Source organism: Mytilinidion resinicola (genome assembly GCF_010093595.1).
Source record: "Mytilinidion resinicola strain CBS 304.34 unplaced genomic scaffold BDZ99scaffold_10, whole genome shotgun sequence".
NCBI lineage: Eukaryota > Fungi > Ascomycota > Dothideomycetes > Mytilinidiales > Mytilinidiaceae > Mytilinidion > Mytilinidion resinicola.
Genome location: NW_022985446.1, coordinates 1,544,303 through 1,554,774, shown reverse-complemented (window position 1 = coordinate 1,554,774; position 10,472 = coordinate 1,544,303). Strand labels below are relative to the sequence as shown.

At 49.2% G+C, this 10,472-nt stretch overlaps 2 protein-coding genes across 2 annotated transcripts; both read right to left on the bottom strand.

The window, feature by feature from the left end:
* Positions 1-2,407: 2,407 nt before the first annotated feature.
* Positions 2,408-3,389, bottom strand: BDZ99DRAFT_463560 (uncharacterized protein). Its single transcript, XM_033720107.1, has one exon. It carries the CDS (start codon positions 3,066-3,068, stop codon positions 2,490-2,492), a length of 579 nt encoding a protein of 192 aa, XP_033576779.1. The 5' UTR covers positions 3,069-3,389; the 3' UTR covers positions 2,408-2,489.
* On the bottom strand, positions 3,303-4,250 carry BDZ99DRAFT_388801 (HET-domain-containing protein; the record flags this gene model as incomplete). Its single annotated transcript, XM_033715598.1, has 1 exon — positions 3,303-4,250. A coding segment is annotated over one exon (948 nt), but the record flags the coding sequence as incomplete, so codon positions are not given.
* Between the last annotated feature and the right edge of the window lie 6,222 nt (positions 4,251-10,472).

Genomic DNA, 10,472 nt, shown 5'->3' with positions numbered 1-10,472 from the left:
TAAACCGCTATTAGGAACTCCGCGCCCTACCTATTAAGCACTGCAAGCACTTAAGGCTAATTAAATAGTTAATAAGATATTAAATATTAAGCAGTTTATCCGCAAAGAGATAACTTAGGCCTAAGCAATGCAAGAAGAATACGCCAACCGAAAATATATAGGCGCACCGGCCTATAAAGTAGGTGACAAAGTCTGGTTAAATACACGGAATATCCGTATAAATCAACCCGCTAAGAAGCTTAATTAGAAGAACCTAGGGAAGTTCCCAATTATATAGATTGTTTCTCCGTACGCCTATTAACTAGGCCTACCTAAATCTATAAAGATATATCCTGTCTTCTATATCTTATTACTCCGTCCTGCCGCTCCGCAAGCTAACTACCTGCCTGGCCAGGAGTCGCCCCCACCTGAACCTATTTAAGTTAAAGGAGAGACTGAATAGTATATTAACCGTATTAAAGGCATGCGCCTAAACCGGCGCTAAAAGCAATACAAGTACTTAGTCCGATGGACTGGATACAACAACCTGTTCTAGCAACCCGTTAACAACCTAAAGGACACTACTGCTGCGGCTGATTATTATCGCCGCCACCCCGAAGCTCACGATCCTGCGTCCAATAAGCCCCGTCCTGCTGGACCCTAAAACCTTAATCAAGATTTAATTCACGGCCCTACTCCCGATAAATAGCCGTACACATCACGAACAGCGCCTTCTACTCGCCAAGAGACTTGGGTTTAGGAGGGGGGTACTGTCACGGTATCGACCGCGACACCCTACCTACCGAAATTCTGCCGCAGATTGCTACAACTCCAGCAATCTGCACCGGCCTACTACCGTTGGCCGGCCTCCTGCCCTGCCTGCCCTGCTCCGCTCCCGTCTCGCTTCCGCTTCCTATCCTGTCCCGCTCCAGCCACCTACCCTCGCGTACACGCGTGCCACGCGCCGAAACGGCATAGAGGCCGTACGCCACGCGCTCGGCCACGCCCTTATATCCGGTGGCCCGTCTCCCGTCTTCCTGTTCCTTACACAACGTCTTGATTCTCCACGTAGCATTGTACATAGCACCTAATCAACGCTCCTCTTTAAGCCCTCGACCTCTCGCGTGTAGCGCTATCGTGACAGCCTTTTAACCCTTTTTTATACCTATCTCTAGTTCTTAGATTTAGAGGGGGCTTTTACTAGCCTTATAACCCCCTTATTATATATAAGCGTTAAAACCCTATCTTTATACTTAAGTTTTGCTTTTTTTACCTAGGTTTCTTTACTACTATTAGTATTATACCAGCAGCTTTAAACGCAGCTATAAGAGCTATAGGAAACTAATTCTATAAACTTTTAGTAGTAGAGTAAGTCTTAGAGTATATATATCTACTGTTGCTATTAGTAAACTATAAATATTATAGCCTTCTAATATATAAGCAGCTATATCTTTCTTATTATAATTAAGCTCTTTAAATAACTATTCTACTATATATAGTTGCAACCTTACTATTATAGAATATAGAGCTATAGTATATATAATAGTAATTCTTAATACTTTCTAGGTAGGATCCTCTAAATATAGGCCAATAAAAGCCTACTAAATTTTAGTACTTATTAGAAGGAAGTAAAGCAGGAGTTTCTACTAGAGAAGTTTCACGCTTAGTTTAGATACTCTCCGTCCGGATAAGCTTACCTAAAATAGAATTATCCAATAAAAAATAACAAAGACCTCTAAAAGCGAGAGCCTAGAAGCCGGAAATAATGTATTCAATTATATAAGAAAGTAAATCAGCTATTAGCTGCAAGGGGAATGCAAGCAGAATGCAAGGCAAAATGCAAGGCAGAAGCGCGGTGTAGTGAACATGGATATCAGTAACGTAGGAAAAAAGAAGGCAAATCCGCATATCCTCCAAAGTCGGGCGTTTAAGGTAATAATATCAGCAATTCGTAGTTCCATCGCTTAAGCGTTAGTAATCGCTGGGAAGGACCCACTAATTACTAAACGAGAAGCGGCCGCCTCTATAGACCATGCGCTGCTTCTAGATATGCCGCCCGGGGCGTCTGCTCTCTGCACGAAGGTAGATAGCGAACGGGGCGGCTGTGGGGGCCCGAGTGTCTGCTCTCTGCACTAATGCAGAGAGCCCGCGGATGCCCGAGCGTCTGCTCTTTGCACTAATGCAGAGAGCCCGCGGATGCCCGAGCATCTGCTCTCTGCGCTAAGGCAGAGAGCGCCAGCTCCCTCAATGTTAGACATACACCCAACCCTACTAGCCGGGGTACTCCTCACAGTGGCGTCGAGCGAGTAAGGTTGGGGCCCGAGCAGTGAGATATTCATGTGCTCAAGATTATTACCCAATGTTGTAATGGATATATTGAAATCGTGCTGGTGTTAAGCGCATTAGATTGATCTTGGTGGGAGATGCTCGGCTTCTGAAAGTGCTTCCCATTCATCTTTTATCAGTCCTCAGATACGCGGCACGAGGTGTTCCGCCGACAGGCTTCCGCGTTATCGGATCATAAATGTAGTCGTGTGTACCAGGCTATCCGTCATCAACGCAGCGGCATCAAAGTTAGAAACATAGATGTCACCGATTATCTCATACTCCTGATCGCTACTGTCTTGTTTCTCCGCTGGTCGAAGAACAAACGGGAAGTCGGAGCCATCGAACCACACTAGCAGATCCCCCGGTCGAGCACGTGGTGGCGCAAGTCCCTGTTTCTCGCTCTTGGTGAAGATGACGCTTCTTCCAGCACAGCCATCGATCTCCTCCGAAAGTTCTTGTAGGTTGATCAAGTCTCTAGCATCCTCAGGCCAACATTCTGCTCTGAATCCCAGTCGCCCGTACCACTGTGCGCGGGCAACTTCTGAAAGACGATTCCATTTGCCGGCGGTCAGCATTGTCAAAAAGGTGGTGATCGCATATTCTACGTTTTCTTCATTGATGAGTCTGTCTTTAGAGCTGTTTTTAGAGCTGTTTAAGTCGATTTCTGAGTGGTTGCTGTAGACACGGGACATGTGCGGGGGTAATGCACTACGCCAGTCATTGGCCATCTTCATGTATTCAGTCATGTCGCGAAGAGGCATGCCGACGGTAGCGATTGTGTCGAAACAAGCACCCTTACAGATCAGTAACCATCCATCCCCTCGTATTTCTATTCCGAGCTGCTGAAGATCAAAAGAATCAGAGTGAGGCCGACAGAGCTTGCGAGAAAGTTTGCCCTGAGGATTCGTGACACTCCAATCTGGTACCCATGTCGCCAGACCTTCCAGACGGCGGCTAATACCCACGTCGTGAAGGATGCGCAGGTCCTTCAGGCTGGTGATAATGAACAATGCGAAACGTCGGTATATCTCCGTAACGGGAGTGTTGTAGTCCGGATTTAGCTCGGGTAGTGCGTTGAAATCTAAGTTATCGACAAGGCCGAGGATGGCGAAGACTTTGTCTCTCGGATCTCCACATTCAAAGTACTGGCACAGAGATAGCATGCGGGACAAACGATCGGCGATTGTGCGGTCTGTGGGCTGAGGATGCTGGACAAACCCCTGCAGTTCTCGAAACTGCAGTCTCAACTCTCTAGTAGTTTGGACGCGGAGAATAGCATTCCGCTGCGCTGCGTTGTAACGAAAACTGGGAGGTAATGACCGGAACCCGATCTCGAGATCTTCCCATGAGAGCATAGTCTCGCCGTGCCTGACGATCGTGTTCGGGTTAAGTAAAGATTCTTGCAGAGTCCACATCCTAGTATACCAGGAGGAGTCGAGCAGCCACAACATTCGTATACTTGGGACACTGTCCTTGAAGTTGACATCCTCTCCGAGGTATACAACAACTTTCGAGGCGAGTTGATAGATCCTCTTCATGATGCCGACTTGATGAGCTCTTTCCTTCCGATTCTCTTGGTCAATGCAGATAGCATCTACCCATAGATTAAGAGGTCCCGGATTCGATATGCTGCGTGTAGAGATTGGGCGTAGCCTCTTCAACGCCCGTAGTAGATTAGGGGTCACGAACAAATCTTGGCCGTTGCATTTTATCGAATTCTCTCGAGAGCTACTTCCCCAAGCATATGAAAGCGCTTCATAGGAAGAACCATGGGAGAGATTTGCTATACAAATCTGGCATTCAATGGGAGCTTCAAACGATTCCGCAGGTAAAAGCCGAATGGTTCGAAATTGATCCGGAGTATCTAGCGGCGTGTATGAGTAGGGAGTTGACGTTGGTGGAGATTCAGGTCTCGCAGATCTGCATTCACACACTTCGAGCATGTTGGCAGTGGCTATGACGCCCGGGACCTGCTTATCTCATGTTTCGCGGTCTGATTGTTGATGTTGAGTGTAGGAGGGTAAAGAGGCTGAGGCAGCAGAGGTGGGGATGGGGACTTCGGGAAACGAAGCTACTATATTGCGCTAGTACCTAATCAGACCTAGCCTCTAAAAGCTTAGCATCCCAACTTCAACCTCAGCCTTGTCCGATATTTCCTCTTCATCATCTTCCAGTCCACATCGTTATCATTGAAGCTTCCGTAACACGTCAAAATGACCTTGTGTCTGCTAAAACATCAGTGCCTTCACCGGGCACCAGATCAAAGTCCGCATATACCCACAACACGTACCACCCTCTATCTGACATAGCACCTATCGCCACGCACCCTTATCCCGATCTCTCTCCCGCTGCCATTCCAGTTGCTCAGTTTGACTAAGCTCGAACGGCGAAGTTGCCGCAGGTCGATGGAAGTACTCTAAGTATTCTATGGGTGGGCGCTGAGCAGTTTCGATGTCCCGATCTCCTGCGATTGGTCAGCCTTGTGTGGCGCAGCATCCCCGCCATCTTGCAGTGCCATCTTCTGGAAGATCAACAGGAAGCAAGAAGGAAGGAAAGAATTGACTGACCTTGCGTTCGGTGTCTTCTTCGAATCATGCCGAGGAAGCAGCAGCAGATCGAGTGTTTGAATTTTATACCGGCTGCGGTGACGACCAATGTCGAAACTCCAAAAAGGATTGCCAACATTGCTTCATGAGCCATGTCGGGTTCAGATGCTGTTCCTGGACTATCAACTTCTCTACCTCGTTGAGGCAATCGAATGTGTCGCGGAGTGAGTAGGAGACACTTCACGGATGGATATTTGTCGAAGAAGCCTTCGTCGAATGAGTGGTCGTGGTTAAAACTATATACCAATCGATCAGGACAGACGTTTCTTTTTAAGATTTTACAGTTACGATGAGAGAGAGCTGCAATGACCGAGCGCGTAAGCGGAGGGCAGCAAGGCATTGGCGGGTACGGCGAGCACGGTGATGAGCACAGATCCCTGGCTGCTCCAGCTCACCGCCCCAATACCGCCGTGGCGCGCCCGCGGGCCATATCATGTCACATTACGTTCGCTCCATCTCTAGGATTACTCCTTGAGTGGGCAGTGCACGTTCACCCGTCCACCGGCGCCCATTTCCTGGCTCTTCGCACGAGCAACTTCGCGCTCACTGCCAGGCAAAAGTACTCCTCCTACGCGCGCATCTGGACTCTATACAGCAGCTTGGCTCCAATGGAAGAATCACTTCTGGGTAATAGCTACGGATCGTCGACTGCGCAGCTCTCAATATTTTCTTTGTCGGCCACCGCGTCTTTCTAGCGTTTGCTAGATATTCGCCGTGCTAGAGGCTAGAGGCTGGCGGGCATGACGCGGCTTTCTTTCGGCCCGCTGCAGAACACCTCAACATGTCGCTCGAGTTGTAAGGCTACTACCCATCCCTGCACCCAAATGTCTGGGAAGCCATCTACAAGAACACTTGCTACTTAATTTTCCGCTGGGCCAATCTCTGCTCATTCTCTTAGCATCTCGCTCCCGGTTGCTGCACGTTTTAGTTGCCTAGAATCGATTGCCTCACCGTCCTGTCTTGGTGACGATCATGCTTGCCGTTTCTTAGCTAGATAGGAACGAGTTTGCTTTCAAGGCGTACCATGCGAAAATGATCTGGGAGTCTCGATTTGCTCTAGTCCCAAATCTCTTTAAAGCGGGCGGCATAAAGCGCGAATCTCCGCCCCATTTTCCACGCCGTATCCTAAGACGTCGTTATACGAATAAAACCTAGAAGTCTAGGAACAAGATAGAAAAATCTCCCTATGCAGTTTATGACCGTCCACGAGCTTCTGTCTACATCATTCATGCATGTTCTTCTGTCCAACCCTCTGGGCCCTACTAGCTCAGGGCTTATACCGCGGGAATATTGCAGAGCAGTCTACGGACGGTACAGAGCAGTCCAGAAACGTGGCCCTGAGAAAGTCTATTGGAGCTCAAAGATTTCCTCTCCTAGTCTATCTTAAGCGCGCCCCTCCCTCGCTTCGATATCCGTATAAGCTACTTAGTGTTAAGAAATACTCACTGCTAAAGTAGGATCTAGTTGTGGGGCTAGCCTTGTTGGCCACGACTTTGGCGACACCAACGCCAGAAGAGTGAGAATATCCAGTCCTTATACTGAGGGCCCCCAATCAACATCATTAGACCAAGAATACCGAATATGAGATTGAAGAGCGTTTCGGTAGAGAGCTTCGGCGTTTCGCGCAAGTTCAGATGAAGACTAAATTTTCGCATGAAAAAGAAGGGCATTGACTAAGAATATGTATGGCTAGCGTTCCTCAGCTCCTGACGCTGTGCTGGGCGTTGACCACCTGACTCTCTGATTCTACTTCCACTTTCCATTCCAAAAGATCATCGCACGACAACACAACACATCTTCAAATCTAAACGGACCCGAGGAAGCTTCCCGTTCAAGATCTACCACCCTCAATTTGGATCAGGCATCGCTGCTTCTCACTCTCTCCCACTCAAGCCTCTCCGTCCGGCCAACATCATACGGCGAAGGCAACAAAGGCCAGTCTAAGAACGTCGACCTGCTTCTCTGGAGCTCAAGGTCGCTCCTTCCGGCTCTGTTCTGTGCGCTATCGTTGCCGGTTTCGAGATCAGTACTTCCTACGTCGCATTAGCTGAGATCGAAGAAAGTGTTAGGAGTCCGCAGCAGGACTAACCTCTTTGAGTACGAGTCCGGCGACATCACCTCAGGAAAAGCATGCATATAGAGTCTTTGTACCGGATACTCGCGATCGCAACCGTGAGGGTGAGAATGCTGAAGATGAGACCAAAGATGGCTTCGGCTGAGAGATGGGCATGGGAGGCGTGTTGATCCGCCATTTTACTTTGATTGACGGGTGAAGACGTAAAGTCTGGGTCGCAGCTTTCGACTACGATGTCCAATGATCGCCGAAAGAGTTGTGCTAGAAGTCTAGCGGGTTCTGCGCCAAATGTTAGTCCTGTCGAGGTCATCCAAGGAAGACAGTTTCTTCAGACAGTCAGAGATATTCAAATCCATGCTGAAAATAATCTCATACAGAAAGACCTCGAGAAAAGAATAGACCAGAAGGCTGCGAAGGAAAGCCGCAAGGCTAAGCACTTGCAGGAGTGTTATTCTATTGGTTGGTTGGCATGTCCCGCTCTAGCAAGGATTGCGCTGTCGCACGGTCACGAAGTTTTGAGTAGCGAAGATGGGCACTGGGAGAAATGGATAAAGTCTGCGCTTCAAGATGGGAAAGAAGCTCGAGGAACTTGGAGTAATTATAGAGGTGTTGGCGGGCGAGAAATTGGTGGCTCCTACATAATTTCTGCCTCCTCAGCGTTGTGAGGCTCCCTGCGGAATTTGCGCGCGGATTGTGAGGCTATGTTTCGGCGGATTGGCAGATCGTGCCGCCTTTGGCTGGCGACTCGGGGGCCTGTGTCGACACCAGCTCACTCGCGTCCTCGCGTTTCCGCACAATCATTTAGTGCTAAGACAGAACTCTCGCCCCATACATTCCCTATGACAAGCATGCCGTGCGCCAAGTAGCTTGATACTTGGGACGTTGAATTACCGGGGGCGTGGCTTCTGGGCACCCGTAGCACGCGGTCTCCTCACCCCCATGACACAGATCCTATTTTAACAAGACTACCATATGTTGGCAAGAGCTACAGCGCCTGACTTTAGGCTTGGAAGATCCGGTTCTATCTTACAGCGTAATCGCGACATGGATCACGTGCGAGGCTGGATTCCGGAGACGGCCGGTGCGGCTAAACATCTGCCAGAACCCCACCTTTAAAGCTTCGTCCATCGCAAGATAAGTACAGAGGTGAGACTATAGCATCGGCTAACACAACATACGAAAGTCTCTACCAGCATTCACATGCGAGAAGTGTGTTGGACTCTCTTCCGATCTTAAATTTCATCGACCAGCTCCTACTCCTAATCGGCTTGCTTCTTGTCTCTAGGGTAGAAGCAAGGTCTTTCTCATCAACAGCATATCGTTAGGAGCGACGACGAACTCGAGATGTCCCAAATACTGTCGGAGGCTATGGACACAGCTGTGAGGCGAGCCTCACCATCTAGCATCGACAGCGATCGAAATCTTACAACCCGGTAGAGGACACCAATAGTGAACACCTCCAACTTCAGAGGAGTGCGTTGAAAATTATAGAAGAAGGTTCTATGAAAGATATAACGAAAGGTCCAAGTAAAATACCATATACCTCAGTACATCCTCGAAAGCGCGGGCCGCCGAACGCTCAAGCATCGTATCCAAACCACTCATTCAGCTCTACGCACACCAGTCTTCATTCATCCAGCTATGGCCAACTGATTATCCAGTCCCTAAGCGATTGTCTAGGCCACAGTACTCCACTCATGCTGCTCGCGACGAGTCTCGTCGTACGGGGAGGGAGGGACCGGCCAATCGAGGTACATCGGATACTGAACAGGAGGTAGAGTAAGCAGTTCAATGCCCGTGGAATGTTGGCTCTGGCTTGATGAAGGCCCAAGGGAGGTGGTCTCGATGTCCTGGTTGCTTTCGCGGTCTAAACATGCATTACGTCAGCATCACGTGACCAAAACCGGGGGACCGAAATCGGGGGACCGACATCGGGGGACACGCAGAAGGGATTTGGTGTGATCGAGACCTGGAACCCTGAAGTCCGTCCATCTCCCGTACCAGACTTCAAACAGTTCAAAGAAATGCAGGATATCGGATATCCAAGTAGCCACTTTTTAAATCATGAATCCAGACATGCACTACAATTTACCTGCGGCGCGGTGGTTCATCGTAGAGAAAATCTACTAACCTCGACGGCGGCGTCCACATCTGAAAAGCTTCAAGACTAAACCGCCGATGGAGTTTTTATAGCGAACTCCAGCTATCGTTGCTAGTAAAGTCAAAGCGCCAAATACCGCTGCGAGAATGGTATCGGCCTTCATGTTTGAGAATTCGTTCTCTCCTTCAGGTTTCGAGGCTAAGTTGGCGTCAAGGTAATGAAAGCGTGTGAATTGAAGCTGACTATTTCCAATCCGGCTCGGAGAATTAAGCCGGGAATAGTGACCAAGATCGCAAATTGCAAAGGGATTTCGAAAGATCTGTTGCCGGCAAATGTGAATTTGGAGTGTCGTGGACAGGAACAACTCGTAAACCTTACTAGGTTGGTAAGTTGTCGAAAAACCAACTCGTTTGGTAAATTGTCGCAAAACCATTCGTTTGGTTCTGGCACTCACTAGCGGCGCATCCAGCCCCAGGGGATTGGCGACTTGATTCCTCCATTCCACAAAACCCTAGCGCTTACTGTCCAGGGTACCCTGACCTCAGCTAGGATCATCGTGTAGCGACGGCCGTGCATGTGGCCTACGTGCCGCCTGCCGCTTCACCCCCGCACCATTTATGGCGACCCTGGCGAGGCTGAAAAAATGGACACTCCAGCACTCTATATGAGGTATCGGAGCCGCGTTGCCTGTCATGATTGCTTACCATTGGTCAGCCTCGTAGCCTCGCAGTTCCGTTCACAGCTCCTAGGCACAACCATATCATGTAATCACAGGATTGACCATCAGGTTTAGGTTAGCCCGCAGGGCTTTACGTCTAGCGGGAAAAGTGGTACTTTTCCGTTCGGTAATGTTTGAACTTGTTGGAAGCACAAGGGACAGGCACCATCACAGCGGGCGGCAGAAGGAAGGACAACACTTACTCGGTATTTAGCATTCATGATCTATCACCATCACAACGGGAGGCACATTGGAGGACACATTCACTCTTTGCGAACTCGCCGTTCTTGGTCTAAATTGGGGGTGATTGTCGGCCCCTTCCTGCCTAGCCGCTTACTCAGCAGGTTCTTGTGTAGTTAACGTAATCCACAAGTTAGTGGCCCGCACAAGCTAGTGGCCCACCCAACCACGCTACCGAGGCCAAATATTCCGAATTACTCCACCACGAACAAATATATTTGATGCAGCTACATACTAGCTAGCTGCCTGCCGCCTAGGGCACGTACGTGCATTGTGTTCTGTTGATTCGCACATGCTGCACCTAGGTTTTGCTCGCTGTGGCCGCTCGGCCGGTGGCTCTGCTGCCTCCTCTGCTGCCCCTTCCTGTACAGGTTGTGCACGATCGGCTGCTTCTTCACCTGATAGAATACCCTTTCTAGCTATATA